General features: G+C 46.8%; 2 protein-coding genes across 6 annotated transcripts in view; one reads left to right on the forward strand and one right to left on the reverse strand.

Annotated features, from left to right (window-relative positions):
• syn3 (synapsin III) overlaps nt 1–18,336 on the reverse strand; it is an 83,588-nt gene that overhangs the window by 26,175 nt on the left and 39,077 nt on the right. For 2 of the 4 annotated variants that reach the window (XM_088367099.1, XM_088367096.1), the window contains exons 6-8: nt 6,589–6,671; nt 5,737–5,789; nt 1,530–2,001 (exon numbers count right to left, since the gene is read on the reverse strand). In XM_088367099.1, coding sequence (XP_088223225.1) covers nt 1,530–1,939 — 410 coding nt within the window. In that variant the 5' untranslated portion in view covers nt 1,940–2,001; nt 5,737–5,789; nt 6,589–6,671. Of the gene's footprint in view, nt 1–1,529; nt 2,002–4,991; nt 5,144–5,736; nt 5,790–5,860; nt 6,027–6,588; nt 6,672–18,336 lie in introns of those variants that run through there. The other 2 variants (XM_088367097.1, XM_088367098.1) reach the window with 2 other exon arrangements.
• etv6 (ETS variant transcription factor 6) lies at nt 8,070–18,143 on the forward strand. 2 transcript variants are annotated; one of them, XM_088367100.1, is made up of 8 exons: nt 8,070–8,446; nt 10,257–10,422; nt 14,119–14,283; nt 15,475–15,609; nt 16,634–17,215; nt 17,305–17,447; nt 17,514–17,614; nt 17,679–18,143. In XM_088367100.1, exons 1-8 carry the CDS (start codon nt 8,417–8,419, stop codon nt 17,779–17,781), a joined length of 1,425 nt encoding a protein of 474 aa, XP_088223226.1. In that variant the 5' UTR covers nt 8,070–8,416; the 3' UTR covers nt 17,782–18,143. The 2 variants fall into 2 exon arrangements, with proteins under 2 accessions (XP_088223226.1, XP_088223227.1); XM_088367101.1 differs by having other exon boundaries at nt 10,260–10,422.

Raw genomic sequence — 18,336 nt, forward strand, 5'->3', positions numbered from 1 at the left:
AATAAAACGTTGTGAATGACACCGAGCGGCGAAAAAAACGAGTCCAAAGCGTCGCTGGTATTATTCAAAGCGCAGTGCAAACAGATGGACGGCGATTTGGCAGGGCATTTTGCGTCCTGTCCCGGGAGAGACGGATGGCAAGTGCAGAAGATGTCGCGGGAGGGGGGGCAGGTGGTGGCGGCGATGCTTTTTGAGACTTTTTACTTGGGCGCTGTGTACTGCTTTTGTGCGCCAGTCATTGCTGGAGGCCAAGGCTTTCAGGATGGAGCCGAGTTTCCCCAGAGATGCCTGCCTCTCGGCTGGAATGCCCAGGAGGGAAATTCAGCGCTGAGGCAGAGAGCGATGGCTCTACCACATGCCTTCCAAGTCAACATAAACTTCAAATCTCCAAAGCAGATTTTACAATGTGTGTAGAAGCCAACATCACCGCACGGATACGTTGCCAAAGCAGCAGGCAAATATTTGCCCTTTCTTTTATTTCTTTTTTTTAACAACTTTCCTCTGAGGATAGCATGAACTTTAGCAATCACCTGAGACTTGCCTACAAGACATTTATCGCTTTTTTTGGAAACAGAACCTACTTCAGAGTACTGTAATGTACAAAGTACTAGTATTTCCAGTAAAGTTACTGCACTGCCATCTGCTGGCCAAAGAGTTTCACTACACCGCAATCGTTTTAGATGACCAACAGCGCTACCAAGTGGTCATTTACAGAAATCACCTCAGCGCCCATCCGTCCATTGTCACTCACATCCACACCAACGGACAGTTCAGTTTTCAATGGACCAAAACCGAATCGTTTCAGGAATGGTGAGATGTGAAGAAGACCGCGTAGCCCCCCCGGGGATATCAAACCAGCTGGGCGAAATCGGCGAGTGATCCCGCACCGCTCATCGTATGGTGGGCCGGATTAATTTTGTGATGGCTTTCAAACCTGCGCTTCATCCCCGCAGCGCCTTTAGCGACGCTGCGTAATGATCCCTGCCGATGATTAATTCAGAAGGGGCTGGAAATAGCCGCGAACACATCAGCAGAGGTTGAGGCTCCCCGTCGATGGCAGGCTACAAAATAACAAGTCACGAAACAACAAGAGCGTTTTATCGATCGGCTCAGACTTGCGTGATGAACCAACTGCCGCGGAGCTTTCTCTTTTTACGAAAAGCCTCTTCATTATACTTCTGTCACATTTGGACTCGTTGCCATGGTTTTCAAAATTGGCTGTCAACACCAAAGTGTCACCTCCCGGTATTTCTTCGCTCGATGTTAAACGGCGACACGACGATGCATTTAGAGACCAGCAAGTACGAGGAGGGGAGTCACGATTAAGAGGAAAAGCCCCGCTTGGCCTATTTTTTCAGTCTTAGTGCACCAAATGGCGTAGGTACACCTCCTCATCTAATCGTCAGGCTCCATTTAATAGCTTATTAAAAGTAAAAGGTGGCAGTGCGGGGGCCCCGCATAGCAACTACTGCTAATTAAAAATTTTGGGTTTTTTTGATATTTTGAGTTTCTGGTTGAATTCTACTCACCAGTCAGTGTGTGGATCATCGACAACCAGCAGGATCTTGGGTTTGCGAACGACCGGCTTAGGAGGCTGACTGCTTCCCGTCGGGGCAACCTCAGTAGTCGCGGCAGCGGCGGCCGCCGTCTTGGCGTGTGCGGCGGCCGCCACATTCTGCGCCATCTGGGCGCTCTTCACCACGCTGGAGAAGGAGCTGAGGAAGCTGCCCGTGCCGGCGGCCGGGCCGGGTGTCGAGCTCTGAGCCGGGGCCGGGCTCGGGGTTGGGATGCTCGGGGGCTGCCGGCGCTCCGTGGCTGGAGAGGCCGGGGAGGAGGTGGAGGATCCAGGCGGGGTGGGCCTCTGCAGATCCATCATGTAGCCGTTGGGCAGGTTGGCCACAAAGCTGCTGTCTGACAGGCGCCGGCGAAGGTAGTTCATGGTGACTTGGGCTCGTGGGGCAGTCAGGCCAAACGAGGAGTTCTGGGTGAAAAAAAAAAATCCTGTAAAAATAAGATCAAACATTATTAATCATGCCCAATTAATTGGGTACACCTTCACAATCCAATTATGGCACAACTATTATTTATTTACAATACATGACTGGCAGAGCAATAATATGCTCTTCCACTAGATGGCAGAAGAGACATAATAAATCACCTGTTGCGATTTATGCAACATAAATTAGGTTACATACATACTGAGCAGGGATTTTTTTTGTGGTGTGCCATATGTGGAATAAAAGTTTCAAATCACTAATTAGAAAGATTACATCACTGCAAGATGTGAAGTCGGGAGTGCAGATTCACAGCTGTTTCTTTTTTTTTGTTTGTGGAGAAAACAGAAGCCCCCAGAGGGGAGGGAGCCTTGGTTATATAACATGTGGAAGCCCAACGTGGCGGCGAGAAGGCAAACGAGCCCCTAAAAGCTGATTAAGGGAAGCGCTTTACAGAGGCAGTCGATAACGAGACCACGTTACATTTGGCGAACGTGACATCTGGACAATGCATGACCATCTGGGAGCAATTTTTTTTTTTTTGCAGCAACATAAACAAAGTGCAAAAAAAAGCAAGATCGGATTATCATTCTATTCGGGATTACAGCTTCCTTCCTTCCAACGCGAGCGGCATGCGGCGGTAATAACAGCCTTTGTTCGCTAATGACACAGAAGTGTCGAACCCCTGCTGGTGAAAAGTGCGGGTACGCCTGGTTCCGTTTTTAGGAAGCTCATAATCACAACGGATACGTCACGAGACTGTGAGCTGTGTGAGTTTTTCAAAGTGTGACGCTGATTACCACGAGATAAGGTAACGCGCTTAGAGGAATCAGCGGGAGCAGCCCAACTTGGCTTTTATTATTCATGACAGTCGGAGTTGAGGGTTCAGGAGTGTAAGCAGCGGGCGCGTGCGAGGTGGCGGCGGGAGAGCAAAAAGAAAAAGCCCAGAGTTGACGGGGAGTGCCTGACCCACTTTGTGCGCTTTTGCTCGTTCCGCAAACAAGCAGCGGCGCCCCCACACTCCAAAACAGATGTGAAGCGACTCCGACAAGTTTTTTTTTTATTCATCCGTGTAGGCGGGATGAAAGGCGACGTTGGCTTACCAGGACCTCCGAGTTGTTCGGTGATCAATATGTCAGCCGTTGTGTTAATTCACATTAACATTTCCACCCATGAACGCAGTCAAGCTAAAGCTGCTTTGGAGGATCAACGTCAACTTCCAGAAGCGAGACGCTCGACGCTAACTCGTTGCGTAGCCAACACGCTGACGCCTTTGTCATCTTTTTTTTTACCCAAGATGTGTTGTGTGAAAGTCTGCTGCTAATTTTAAATCACGACAAACCTCACCAAGCGTTATTTCGACGCGTGAAAACACGCCGTGGACTTCTGCGATTTTCCCGAAGAAAAAAAAAATCACTTCTCCGAGATATATTCTCGGACTCAGTTTGCTTCCGGAGGTTTGGGGAACTCGCGCCTGAGCTGAGAACTCTGACAAATGCGGCGACGGAACACTCGAGGCGCCGTCACACTGGCGAGCTGGTGAGGCGCGGCCGAGTCATCCGCCTCGGTGACCTCGTCGTGCTTCTCGCCGCCGTCGCCGCATTAGGATTAAACGGTTCTGCTAAACGACAAGCTTCGGTTAATTCAAAGGACAAGACGATACGCATGGACGTGTGCGCATTTAACCAGGACAGAAAAAAATTTTTTTAAAAAAGGTCAGGGTCCTAATCAAATTATTATCACAAAGGAAAAGCAATGTCGTTCATGCAGAGGAGGCGGACTAAGTAGTGAGACGATTGTTTATGGCGGTAAGGCTCGGATCTTCCCCGCGATTAGCTGATAAATAATTCAAGCCGTTTAGTAGTCGACTGCTCCGGGTCGTTATCGTCAATATTCGGGGGCTCTGTGCTTTCACCTGATATGATTGGCAGCCGGTGACGCCCTCGGAGCGGTCATTTTTTTGTTTTGCTGCATCATGTAAAAAGATGATGCAGGCAGAGTAGAGCCTCGTGTGATTGGTCGAATTTTGAAAGCGGTTTTCCTTTTATGACTTGGATGGATATAAGATGAAAATAAAATGTGCCATTATTTCACGGATATGACTTAATAGGTGCTGTTTTCATTAAGCAGCGAGCTATTTGTGCGACTTCAGCACGGGGAACTTTGTCCAGCTGAGCTGCTAAAAACTCATGTGGGGGCAGCCATTTTGTTAATTAGTCCCGGCTTGGCTAGGGATGCGTACACGACAGTAACGGAATTTAATTTCACACTTGATGAGCGGGCAAGCACTGCAGACACGGAACTGCCTAACTTCCACTCACGACCCAGGCTAAACTTAGCTCCCTCCTGCCATACAAAGATTTACAACCAGTCTTTGTGGAGAGGTATCACTTCGATATAATTCTGAGGACAGAAACTGCAAATAGGTGAGTTATCAGACATTAATTCATTACAGAATTAGATTTTATGTATTTATTTGTTTTGAATGTATATTAGAATGCAAAGAAACGCATTTGCAAAAGTCTTAACGTCTTAGTGCTTCTTGAAAAATACAATTTCTGTCACGTTTTGAGTTCTGACAAATGCAACATGAGCATGACACACAAAACTTGACTGCCTAATTACATACAACAATCGAGCAGTCATCTCGAGGGTGAGCAATTTTGCCAACCTTAATACGGTTATAATATGACTTTAATTTGTTGGCAGTGCAGGTGCCTATCACACACTAATTAATAGCGAGCAGGCTCCCGCCCCGAGCATGACACCAGCACCGAGCGGTGTCTGGGCTAAAGGCTGCAGACGAGGATTAGGGGGAATCCCTGCGGAAACCTGCTGTCCATCACCCCAGCCTGCCTCCCCCCCCCAAAAAAACGAGCTGGACGCAAGCCCGTGCAACCCCCTTTGGAACGGAAAGGTGTCTTTTATAGCTCCATTGTGTGAAATGGAGCAGCTTGCGGCAGGAGTCTCCATCAATAATAATAAAAAGAAAATTACCTGAGCGGTTGACAGCGATGAAAGACACCCTTGCTTCTGCTTCTTTTTTTTTTTTTTTCTCTGAGATGCGCTTCTGCCTCTTTGCTATCCTCCTAGTTAATTCCAAGCAACCCAGCCAAGACCCCCACCTTCTCTCTCTCTCTCTCTATCGCTCTCGCCTCCCTCGCAATGCACGCCGGGAAACAGAAGAGGGGTGCGTTCATTACCGCAGTAGCTCCGCAACGCTGATTGGACAGGCAGCAAATTGGGGGCGGGCTATCCGATGTTTGTACACAGCGTGTGATTGATAACTAATAAGATGGATAGATAGATATCCTGCATTAAATATATATGTATATAAATATTTAACATTTAAACACGTTTACTCAACATCATTAATAATGTACAACTGTGCATTGTGCAAAAATGATACAATGAATGAAATGATGACAACAAAACAACGAGAATGATAGTTATAGTCAAGGCAATAGTGACATCTAGTGGCCAAAATGATAATGTAGCAGATGGACTGAAAAGAAAGGGAAATTGCGTTGAGTAGCCAAAAAAATGTACTGTAAGAGTAATTTTACTTTAGAATTTAAAGTAAATCACCAAATAATTACTTTCAATTAAAATTATTGAATAACGGGTGATTTCTTTTTTTTTTAAGGAACCAAATACACAAAGAAAATATACAAATGAATGTGGAAATTCAGTTACTGCCCAACAATACCAAGAAATTCTACCAAGGGAGATCCGGCCTTACCTCAAAGTGTGTTGCTGTCGTAGTTTGTCAAGCCCAATCACGGCAGAGGGAAACTGTGAGAGAGCAAATTGGACATTAGATTAGGTACACCTGCATTGTCTCGGTGGCATCCGAACGTACACACTTAAAGATGCAGAATCCTAGCGGACATCTCTGCGGGAGCGTCGCTTCCCACCGGCCGCTGCGGGCGTGCATCAGACAGGAAGTAGCTGCTTAGGCTGGGTAATGTCACTGCTTATTTCCTATCACTGGGTGGGCCGCCGCTGCATCCCGCAGGCGACGTTTCCCCACTGACAAAACAAAAGCGGTGACAGGCCAGTCGATTTGATTTTCTCCTAGGAAACGAGTTTGAGGGCCTAATGAAACACCCACACTTATAGACATTCGTTTTGGCTATATCACAGTTGTTTGGGCTCTGGCTTGTGTAGCTGCAACTCTCTGGCAGTTATTTTTAAGAAAGTGTGGGCAGCGGACTCCACAGCACCCCAAAGTACTGCAATGTTTTCTTTTCTCGATGTACCAAGAGATTTAAAGGGGGCAACAAAGGGAGAGTCGGAAAATGCAGTAATGGAGGACAAAACGTTAACAAATGGAAGCCGTGTTAGTGGATCACCGGTATTGATTAAAATGTGGATTGATGATGCTCAATTAATTCAATGAGTCTATGCCAACAATAGGACTTTTCATTTATGGAAGGGGGGGGGAGATTTTGTATGGGTCAAATTCAAGGCCCTGGAACAAACACCACATGGTCAGGTGGTCACGGCAACCAAAACACGTGCTTGAGTTCAGCCCAGGTTGAGTGGAGTGTGTATTTCAATGGATTATATAAATCAAGTGCATCATAATTACCTCTTGAGCCTGCATGAGCTCTTTTATCAACCGAGGAGTTGGAGCACACGCGAACGGGGGGGCCTACGGGGCTCGTGACGTGCCTGCAAAATGTCAGAGACAGTCGAAGTGGCCATTTTTAGAGCAAATCAGCCGTGTTGCCTGCGCTTGCAGAGGCATGTTGTCAGCATGCATTGCTTCACTCAAATGCTTCTCTTACACTACTTTCTATCTCAGGTTATCTGTTCAGATAATTTTTGTTTTAAAGGAGTTTATTCTGGGACTCATTTAAACTTTGGAGGTAGTGCTATCAGGTGCCCCAATGTCCAGATAGACTGGAATAATCCCCCTCACCCTAAAAAAAACAAAAAACAGAATAAACAAAATAAAATTGTATCCCACACTGTGTTAAAGAAAATAATGAATTGGATTTTTCAGGATTACTGCCTCAATACGTTACTTGTGTTGCTTGTCTGATTCTGAGATCAGCCACAAGGGGGCAGCACAGTATTGCGAGATTATTTCTTTAAAACAATACGGGTTTTTTTATTTATTTTTTTATTCAATGTTTTGCCAGGTAAGCCGATTGAGAACACTTTCTCATTTACAATAGCGACCTGTTGATCGTTATCACTTATTTGTATTTTCCAACAATTATTTTCCTTCCCGACATTTTTCCTTCCTTCTCTCAGTTGCTTTTCCTTCTTCCATCTTGACCTGCTTCCTTCCCACCAACCTTCCTACCTTCGACCTGACCCACTTTTTATTTTGCACGCTGCTTTCCTTTGGCAACTGACCAATACTGCTTCACAAACTTGCAAGAACAACCCAAGATACATCAAGCTCATATACTACAACATACTTCACTGGGCAAAAACTGTACAATGAACCCTCACATTTTCATATATTCACCACATACATATTTATTTTAAGTACTTATCCTCATTTATTTACTAACACAAAAGAAATCGCTTTGGCGCCATCTGGCGGCAACCAGGAAAGCGCTTTGCCACCATCTTGCGCTATCTATATGCAATTCTGAACCTTTTCGCGTGTATGACAACTAGTATTGGTTTATCCCACATTCTGTGAATACATTTCAGATCCAAACAGCCAAGTTGTTGTTTGTGGGGAAATCCCAAGAAGTTGTGGCATCCCAACAGACCTTGTGCAACACCTCCGGCTAAACCGCAACGCACTAAACGGAGCATTTGTGAGGACAGAGAAGGAAACATAATCAAGCCAAAGAATTAAAGACTTATTCCCGATATTTGCACAATTATCGGTATGAGATTGGAAAATAAATCGGTGCAATTGGCCATTGCTTATTCTTATTTAATAGCAAGTTTATTGCGCATTTGCTATTATTGCAGTGCAACTCTTTTTAGTGATGTATAGATGAAAACGAAATGAGACTACGGGCTTGTTGTTTCCCTTTAAAAGGGGGCCAGGCTCAGTGCTGGGAATCGACGTCATTTCGCCGTTTTACACACGTCCGGATCAATGAGAGCGAGCGAGCGAGCGAGCGAGAGAGCGTGCATGCGTACCGTGCGCGCGCGCGCGGGTCCGTCGCTCTTCCAGGAAGGGATTATTTATGTGCGCGCCGCCGACACGTGAAAAGGAAACACACGACAAGACAAAAGAAGTTTGTCGTCTTTCCGCGCTGAGCAATGGAGCGCTGCAGCAGATAAGAAGCAGCAGCGGAAAAGAAGCAGCGGCGGCGGCGACGCAGCAGCAACGCCGGGGCTTGCGTGACGACAACTTGTCCACGCCACCCACGACATAGAGGGGAAAAAGAAACACTTTTGAAGAGAGTCATAAGTGGAAGAGGAGAAGTTACCGGGAGATCATGTCTGAATCCCCCACGGCTGCACCCAAGGTAACGACGCGTGGAGGGCGGGGGGTCTTCCGTTGTGGTGTGATCGCTTTGAATGGTTTGTTTTGGTTTTGGCCGCTCATCTGTTGCGCCCCACGCGTGGACTGCCGCCTGCATCCCCGCGCGTTCAAGTCGTGACTGGCACCGACGAGCCCATTGCACATTGGAATAACCCCAAAATAAAAGAAAGTGGGGATAGAGTGGGGGGGGCAAAAACTAATGAGTTGCCAAGCGGCTTTTAGTTATTGCTTAACAATTACAGCGCGATAAGGAATTGTTGGCGCAGCTACAACAAGCGCGGCCAATTTTCTTCACGATCCAATTCGAATTAAAATGATTAGATTAAGAAGATAGTCAAGAAACACATGAACTGCAGCTCATATTTTATTCTTCTTGTATAATATTGTCACAGACCCTGATTATGAGATATTACAAGATTAAGACTAAAAATGTATCTACCCGTATTAATTTTAGGTCAGACTGCTCCATTAATAAGACATTTATCACCGAGTGTCCTTCAGTTTTCAATCATTTTCGAGAATCCACAATTGAAGCTCTCCAAACTGTTTGAAAACAATGCAAATGTAAGTAACGAGACGGTCGAGGCCTTTTCCAGCCGCTCCGTGAAATGCGCCGACCGAAACAATCGTAAAGGCTGCCTTTTCTCTTTGTGAGTAATGACGAGTCATTAGCGAGTATGATGTCATTGTGAGGAGTCATCGTCTGACAGCCCACAGCCCGGTTCTGTCACTTTGACGCCCTTTCTATCACAAGCTCCATGACCCCCCCCCCCCAAATTCCCAACCGCCTCGAGATGACTACTTCCCCCTTTTTTTTTTCACCCCCCCCATGGATAGAAAAGTGCCTCTAAAGGTCGGTTTGGATGTCTCGCAAAAGATCTGCATGAAAGAGGAAATGGAAGACTGTAAGATTGGTTCTTGGCTTCCACAGGAAATTCCTGGTACATTCAGTTGGTGCGTACACACACACACAAAAGTGACTGGGTGCCGGCAGCAGGAGGAGGGAAGAAGCAAGAACTGAGCTTCATTTCCTCAAAAAAAACGTTGCCTTCTTGTTCCTCTCTCAGTCAGAAACGGAAGCACACGCCGGACAAGTTGGCATTTTTAAACCGCCTCAACGCAGTGCAACAAATACACACATATTTAGGACGCCTCATCTTCACGGTGGTCTCGGGGTGGTTTTTCCACATGGGAAAATATCTGGGAGAAGAAGCGCTGAGAACTTGTAAACACTCCCAGCGTCCGGTTGATGTGTTTGCCTTTTTCCATGACAAGTCTTGGAACGGTCGAGTAACTAGTGCAAACTGTCAAAACTGCCCGGTCACAAGAGATCAATCAGAAATACCGTAACGTGAGCTAACACCTGATTAAAGGAGCAAAATTGCGTTTTGATAAAACACAACATCGTCGAGCAAGCGTGGTAGAAATCAGAATACACCGATACTACACTCCGATACCTCGTTACCAGCCTGACCTATAAATGAAATGATGCTATTCGCGAAAAGCAGTATCGGCTCTCGATATCGGCGACGACGCAAGCTTATACTCAGTGTGAAAAAAGCATACTGCATTTCAGCTTCTCAAAGCTCTGTTGATTTTATTTCATTGTTTACGTTGTTCCTATTGGACTGACCCGGCGACATTTTTCATTTGTTATTGCGTCATAACATAACAAGCTTGTGTATCAGTTGTGAGGCCTGTGTGTGTGTGTGGTTGTGCTGTCTGGGTTCAGGGCCAATGGCGAGTTTGGCACATTTAGTGAGCCCGGCTTTTGTGTCTCTGTCTATTCATAGCAGGAGAGGCGCTCTTTCAGTCCTTCCGCGAACCCGCTGCCAAACTCCACTTCCTCCCCCGTCCACGCTCCCGCCCCCGTCCATGCGCCTGCCCCCGTCCATGCGCCCGCCGCCAGGCCAGCCAGCCGAATGGACGACAGGCCCACCCGGCTGCCTGCACACCTGCGTGAGTCTCACACACACACACGTGTCCTCCTCGAAACGTCACCGAGTCAGAACTGATGGAGCTACCAGTCTACGTGTCACATCACCACAAAAAACTGAGCAAACATTTTAAGTACAAGAGGCTCCAACTTCAAAAAATACTATGAACAATTTTTAGAAGAAAGAACACCCCCTTGTTAAATACACTTTCGATTTTTCGAGTATCTGCATATTCATTGCCCCGTAGCTACAGACGATATTATAACTAAATGCAAACACTTAACAATGCTAATTGGCTAATGCTAGCACGAACAACATTGTGGCGATGAAAGAGCAGTTCGTGTCCCTCGGGCGATTATTTTTCAAAAACACGTATTGTACTGTCTGATTTTTTTATTTATTGATACTGATAGTTACTCGTCTTTTTTTTTTTTTAACCAATAGGAAAGCAGGTGGGGTTGGCGGGCTGCCAAGAGATAGTCGTCCTAACCTTCAATGTGTAACTTCTATGTCCAAAACATTCGTCAATATTTAACTTTTTTTTTGTTAACTTAGTGAGGACAAGCTGTCGGATGGCATGAGCAGGAAACTCTTTTGTTTTAGAAAAAGGGGAAGACGGGCTTTTGCTTCTGTTTCCGGCGACGGGTCACTTCCGCGTGCTTTGCTGGAAGTTTGCCGCGGTGGCATTTGAAACGAGGTTCCTCGCGCCGACCCGGCAGGAAACGAGCGGCTCTCTCGTCTAGCCCGACACCTCCGCTCGTCCTTCCTATGCAAACAAGTGCGCGGCGGGAAATGAGGCGTGTGCAAAGAGTGAAGGAAGAGAGAAGAGGAGGGAGGGAGGGGGTTGAAAAAAAAAACGACAGAAAGAAAAAGAATGAGGGAGGAAATTGCAGTGTGGGCAGAAATCCGCCTTCTCCATTTCCTGGGGAGGAAGTGGATTAGATGTGGGGGGGGCGGGGGGGGGGGGGGGTAGTCACAGCCTGTTCCTCATCCTATTAACCCTTGAGGGCAATGCAAACTCCTCAATTAAAAGACGACGCTGAGACGAAATCACATTGTCTTTGGCCACATTGCGTTGTTGCAAACTTAATTTTCGATATTGTCTTCATTTCTTGAGCATAATGAGCCCAGCCCTAATTACAATACAAATACATTAAATAAACCTTGACTTTACTAAATACTACCAAACAAATGTAGCATGAACATTAAAAAAATATATAAAAATCCAGCTGGATTGTAGAGATGTCCATGGCAACAAGACTGCCTGTTGCCTTGGCGTGTCTACGTGTACTCCATACACGCGTGTTTGAGCGGGTGGGTGGGCGAGTGAATGTTTGTGTAAAGCATGTGTAGGTGGAAGCGTCGGGGAACAACATTGCAGTACACTCAATTTGCGCCACCAACTGCCCCTTTTGCTCTTTTTTGTGTTGGATATGTTCAATAGGTGTGTGTGTGTGTGTGTGTGTGTGTGTGGGTGTGTGTGTGTGTGTTTCTGAGGGGAAATTTCCTGCCCCTGGAAGCAGCTCTTGTCCTCAGGAATTTCCTGAGTGGGCAGACAGTGCTTCCTGAATAAATGTTGTTGTGTGTCTGTGTGTGTGTGTATGTGTGTGTTTTAAGTCGCTTGGTCTTCTCTGAAAGGGAAACTGTTCTCACATGCCAGAGAGCGAGCTGAATGCAGCCCCCTTCTCTCTTCCTGTTCGCGACACACTCCGCATGATGTTTTCAAAAAGGAGGGGGCGGGGTCAGTGAGGAGGGGGGGGCAGGTTCGGCGTTACCGTATGATGAATTTAATATATGCAAATATAACAATGGGCTATATAACAAAAAAAGCATAATCTGTGCTTTGCTTCAAAAAGTCGAGTTTATACTTTTGACAAAGCCTGCACTTGTAAAACTGCTCGATTAAAAATAGCCTAATTCGGGTCAAACAACTACTTGGTTCAATTAGACGAAGCATTCAAAAAAACTTTTTTTTTTTTGGCGGGGGACATAGTTGGCAAAAAGAAAGTTGGAAAGAGGCCTGCAAGAGCCAACTTGCTCTTGTTTCCTGACAACAAACAAATCGGGAACAGGTCGTGCTACTTCCTGGCCGTAAACGCCGCGAGTGATTGATGATGTGTTTTATGTCTGTTTGGACTGGACTCGGTCCAGTTCTGCTGGATGGGGACAAGCGCATGCCTGCCGACCCAAGGAAGCGCAGGACGACGCTTTAAATTGTGTACATGATACAGTGAAGGGGGGGGGGGGGGGGGGGTTAGGGTTAGGGCAAAAGTGCCGGAGGGGAAATGACTCGATGACTTGCTCGCGTGGCCGCAAGGCTCTGACGCAGGGTGTCAGAGGGTCATGGCTGGGTACCTCCTCCATCTTGGTTTATTAAAAAAAAAAAAAAGGCTGTAGCTGAGATAGCGACGCCTACTTCTGCTTTGAAAGGCAAACATTTACCAAAGTTGAGAGTTTGGAGCAAAGTCCTGGGCTTGACTGATAGTCCACTTTGTTTGTTTTTATGTATTCACCAGTCATGATGGCCAAGGGTGTGTACATTTATGCAATGCCCCACTCCCTCAACACGATGCTAGACGTCTTAGCTTCAAATGTTATTTTTATATATATGATATGATTAATATTCAAAACGGGAGCCCCTCCCGCGTCGCCGGCGCTAAATGGGTTAGCTCCCAAAATAGCTCGGTTGCCCCCATTCTGAACTTCGGGCCTCGTATCGCCTTCCTTTTCTGTTTGTCTTTCTCTCGCCGTTGTACATCTTTTCAACGAGTCTCCCCGTCTTTATTTGTCTTTCCTCAATCAACGGCCGTCTTTTCCCACACCGACTTCATGAGCCTTCCGCTGCTGCTCTTTAACCTTCCCGCTGGAAGTTTCCTGTGCCGAAACGAAGCTCGATCTGGATTACTTCCTGCCCGAGCGTGTCGTGGGACAGCTTTTATTTTTTTTTAAAACCCCTCCCCCCTTTTTCCTCTCCTCGTACTTCCTCCTTTGGGCTCGGCGCAGATGGCTGAGAGCGAAACGCGCCGCTCGCTCTTTGGGCCCCGGGGTGAGCGTGCGGCCTGACCCCGTGACCCCGCCGCCCAAACAAGTTTCAGCGAGCGAAAGGAAAATTCTTTGAATGCTTGAAATTTCAACATTCAATATAACTTAAAACGAGAAAATAAATGAGTAAACAAATGTGCTCCCGAGTCACACAGAAAGCCAAAAAAAAAAAAAAGTGATTGCACTGCCTGGAATAAATGGAGGGGGGGGGGTGTCTCTAACCATTTCCCTCCGTGTGTCCTTGTGGGTTTTTTATTCGTACACTAATAAACCGGCTGCCTTGAGAACAAGATCAGAAGTGATCAAATGAAAGTCTGGCTATGGTTTTTCATATTGGCCTTTTCCACAGATGACTTTTGGACCTATCCTCTCGGAATCTTTTATTGGAACCTCCTCGCAGTGTCTGAGCGACTTTGTCTTTACCACCGCTGTTCGTTCCCGTAATCGCGCCTTCCTTTTATCTCCACTTCCTCAATATCCTCTTTACTGCCTCGGCCTCCTTCCTTCCTCTCCACCGCTCCCCCCTCCTCCTCCTCACCCCCTCCCCTCCCTTTCCCCTCCATCCGGCCTTTCCGTCTTCCTTCCTTCCTTCCGTTTGCCCTTCCCCGCTGCGTTTTGTTTTCTCTCATCAACGTTGCAGCTCCTTTTTCTAACTTCTCCCCCCCTCCCGCCACAGGTTTGCAGCCGGTGTTCTGGAGCAGAGAAGACGTGGCCCAGTGGCTGCGATGGGCCGAGAAGGAGTTTGCGCTGCGACCAATCACCAGCGGCTCCTTCCAGATGAACGGCAAAGCCTTGTTGCTGCTCACCAAGGAGGACTTCCGCTACCGCTCGCCTCACTCCGGTACACCCCTCCCTCTCTCCAGAACTTAATTCAAATACAATACGCTACTATGAATAAACTGCACGATTACTTCAGGGAACAAACTAAGGTCAAAAACCAGGACAGTGAAAATAATGCCTGACAAAAAAAAAAAGAAAAGGGCTTTTACAGCTTTAACGAACGATCAACAAATCAATAAAGTCATCCACCGCTAATGGCACAAGGCTGCAAAACGGGGGTTGGAGGAAGTAGGGGACGGTTAATCAGGAAGTACGAACCTCAACTGTTGCCCCGGCAACCACCGGCAGCAGGCCGGGTTGAAGCAAAATGCAATTTTTTTTTTTTCTCGAAGCAGACGGCTATTTCATTTCAATATGGAACAGGAACTGACTAATAAAATGACTTTTTGACATTTCCTTCTTTTGGGTTGGTTACTATTCTCTAGTTTATCTGACAGGCAATAGGTGAATTTATTTTATTTTTGTTTAGTAATATTCATCTTTATGATTTTATGTCTTTCATTTATTTCCACAGCTGATAGCAGTCATTTCCTGTTTCCCTTAGCTTCACGTCATGAAATATTTCCCTCAACTAAAATATGCGGTTGTTCATCACTCCTGCCAAATTTGACTATAAGTATTTTTATTATTATTTGTTTTATGCTGCATTTCCAAATGGAATGCGTTTAGAAGCCATTCAAATCAGGAAGCAGCAATTTTCCAAGCGCTGAAAAACTGAACTGAAATTTGGGCATGCGTGTCCACCATCACTTCCATTATGAGACTCATTTCCTTGTTATGCTAAAAGCCTTTTTTTTTTTTCTTTTCTCGTAGCTGTCAAACATTATCTTGGTGTTCCTTTTTTCTTTATGTGAAGTTATTTGTTAAACCTGTTTTGATCCCATTTGACCGCCTTCGAAAGTCAATACCAAGGCTGTTAATCATTTCGTGAAGTTCCTGTTTGGGCTTTGTCCCCGACTGTATGGCCACTTGGAGGATTATGACGGACGTGTACAGGGCCACGTCTCATTTCGAAATAAGCCATAAACCTCTTCCCCAAAATGAACGCGGGAGTGACCCTTCCAATATTACGCAAGCGTCATGCTGCCTGGAAATCACACCAAAGTCGTCGGTTTCCTTAGAAATCCGTAATCGGGACTTCCCGTTTTCTCAAAGTCCGGCAAGTCATTTTTTTTCCCCCCTTTCCCCGCAGGTGACGTCTTATACGAGCTGCTGCAGCACACCCTGAAGCAGAGGAAGCCCCACATGTTCTACCCCTCTGGCTATTTCCCGGGGACCTCCTTCCACCTACTGCCCGAGAACTCGGCGCAGCACCTGAAGCTCGAAGGTCGGTGACCCCGCCGCGTCGATCCGCATTCTTGCGGTCAAACAACATCGGAATCGAAACCGCTCCGTCACCGCTAATTAGCACCCCAGACGCTAATAACTGATGCCGTTTTCTGGCACCGACGCCACGTGAAAGCCGAACAGACGCACGAGGGTTACCACAGCTGACTTAGCTGTGGTGAAACCTGTTTCACGAGGAAATGCTGCCGTATTTAAAAAGAGTTGCCATGAAATCGGGGTGCAGTTTGGACATGTTATTTGCTGTCGGTCGGAAAATACCTGGCGGCTGGCTCGTTTGGGGATTCGTTCGAATCATGGCGTGCACAAAGGCTACAAATGTAACCTTGGCGCCACACAGGGCTTGAAATGGAGCAAAAAAACTTTGGGACAACAGTGACACCTAGTGGGCAGAAGCAAACACGCTCTCAAAAAGCCTTTACATTTTGGACATTTTTTATTTTGCGTATACATTTTTTTCCCCCTTTAAATCATTCAGATTAATTCAATTTAATGAGAGTTGAACAATAACCGATTGAAGTGGCCAGCCTTTATTATTTCTCGGTTTAGCTGTGTTTATTTTGGCGTAAAACTAAAACGGCTATAAAGTACATCGAATCTCCTTGAGTGTAATACAAATAAATAATTTGTTCAAGATTATTTAGATTTACTCTTAACCCCGCATCCCGCATTCTAATTTACGTAAGACCTGGATGATGTTGCAAACTAAACAAACACAAAACAAAACAAAAGCAGCACCCATGGCATTGTGGTGAACTTTTCCACCACTGGCCGAGCCAGTTTTTGTGTTTTCTTTTTTGGCGCATAAGCCAGGTGAAAACGAAAACAAGTTTCCACCCACGAATCTGTTGCGCCGCCAAGTTAGCCTCAACCTAATGAAGGAACTCGCACAACCAAATGAATTATGTTGAGCGGTTATCTCGCATTGTTTTGACAACAGTGTTGCGAGCCGGGTGACAAATTGCCCCACCGCACATCGTTGTTTAACCCGTTGTCGTCTGCCACAGAAACGGTACGCCGGGCGCCGTGCGCGACGGAGCCCGTCCCCCAGCACCCGCCCACCATCGAGTTGCGGCACCGCTCCCGCTCGCCCCACCACCCGCCGCCGCCCCGACAGTCCCCCCCCGCGGCAAACCACCAACAGGCCGAGGACCACATGCAGGCCTTCTCCCAGCTGCCCGACAGCAACCACCACTTGCCCGAGGACACGTACCCCCTGCCCGTTTCCCCCGGCGCCCCCAACGGCCGCTGCGCGACCCCCAAGGAGGCGCCGTGCCTGGGCAGCCCGGGAGGCCAGGAGGTGGGCCCGCCTCGAGTCATCCAGCTCATGCCCAGCACCATCATGAACCCTCTGTTCCCGAACACGAGCAGGAGCGGCGGGACCGCCTTGGACTTCAGGCACAGCCGCGGCGGGCATATGGAGAACGGCCGCGAAGCTAAAGTAGAGCGGACTCACCCGATAACGCCGGCTCACCAGCCCGTACCGCAGCAGCACCTTCTCCAGTATCGGGACGACGGACTATACAGGAACTTTCTCATGCCCGTGTCTCCGCCGGAGGACCACCAAATGCCCATCGGGCGGATAGCAGGTAAACTACTTTTCGCCGAGAAGCAAATCCATATCACGCAAGCTTCCATAAGTCAAACTTCTAAAATTATATTCGCTTTGTCCTGGCAGACTGCAGGCTACTGTGGGACTACGTCTACCAGCTGCTATCAGACAGCCGCTACGAGAACTACATCCGTTGGGAGGACCCGGAGAACAAAATCTTTCGCATCATGGACCCCAACGGCCTGGCTAGGCTGTGGGGCAACCACAAGGTAAAAATGATGGGCTGCATTTTATAAATCCTATGATTAACACCTGGTATTTCTCTGGGCCTACAGAACAGGACCAACATGACATATGAGAAGATGTCACGAGCACTGAGACACTACTACAAACTCAACATTATCAGGAAAGAGCCCGGCCAAAGACTTTTGTTCAGGTAAAGACCGCTTTCTGAAAGCGTTCCGTTTCCGGTCATAATCGACGGCTTTGGTGTCGGCCAGGTTCATGAAGACCCCGGACGAGATCGTCAACGGGCAGACGGACCGCCTGGAGCACTTGGAGTCCGACTCGTACGAACAAATTTATATCAAAGAGGAGTGCTGAGGAACTCTGGGAAAGCGAGTCTGTCAACTTTTACTACTGCAAAAGCCGCCGATGCCTTTTTACAAGCAGCTTGAACAATCGTCGTTGAACCTCAGCGGTTGCGGGCATTCCCTATTGGCAGCCCTCCAATAGAGAGATGTCAAATATTTCCACAAATGCCTTTGGATAATTTACTGTAGTTTGCCTCATGGACAGCGCTGAATATATTTTTTGTGAACTGCAAGCAAGCCAATCACTTTTTGTGCTTTTTTTTTTTTTTAATTCTAATTTTATCTGGCATCTTCACATGCATCAATCATACTGTGGCATTGTGTGTGCGTGTGTGCGCGTGTGTGTGAATAAACACATGGATTTGAAAAAGTTGAGTGGTGCAATTTATAATCTCTCCACTTGAGGGCACTGTTGTACAATTTAAAGCGAGGCTTCTTTTCAATAGAAAATAAAGTGGGAAATGCCAAATGATTGAAATTTTTGTAATCTACATTTTCCCAAGGTTGTTTTAAATTTAACCACAATGTTGATTTTTAAAAAAAATTAGTTTAATGAAACCAATTA

Source organism: Syngnathus floridae, chromosome 22 (genome assembly GCF_059516105.1).
Source record: "Syngnathus floridae isolate MCC-2025c chromosome 22, RoL_Sflo_1.0, whole genome shotgun sequence".
NCBI lineage: Eukaryota > Metazoa > Chordata > Actinopteri > Syngnathiformes > Syngnathidae > Syngnathus > Syngnathus floridae.

Bases quoted from the DNA above. Each gene is read 5' to 3' on its own strand.
- etv6 (XM_088367100.1), top strand. From the start codon at position 8,417: ATGTCTGAATCCCCCACGGCTGCACCCAAG. The intron at 10,423-14,118 runs GTGAGTCTCACA...CTCCCGCCACAG, and splicing joins CCGGCTGCCTGCACACCTGC to GTTTGCAGCCGGTGTTCTGG. The intron at 15,610-16,633 runs GTCGGTGACCCC...CGTCTGCCACAG, and splicing joins GCAGCACCTGAAGCTCGAAG to AAACGGTACGCCGGGCGCCG.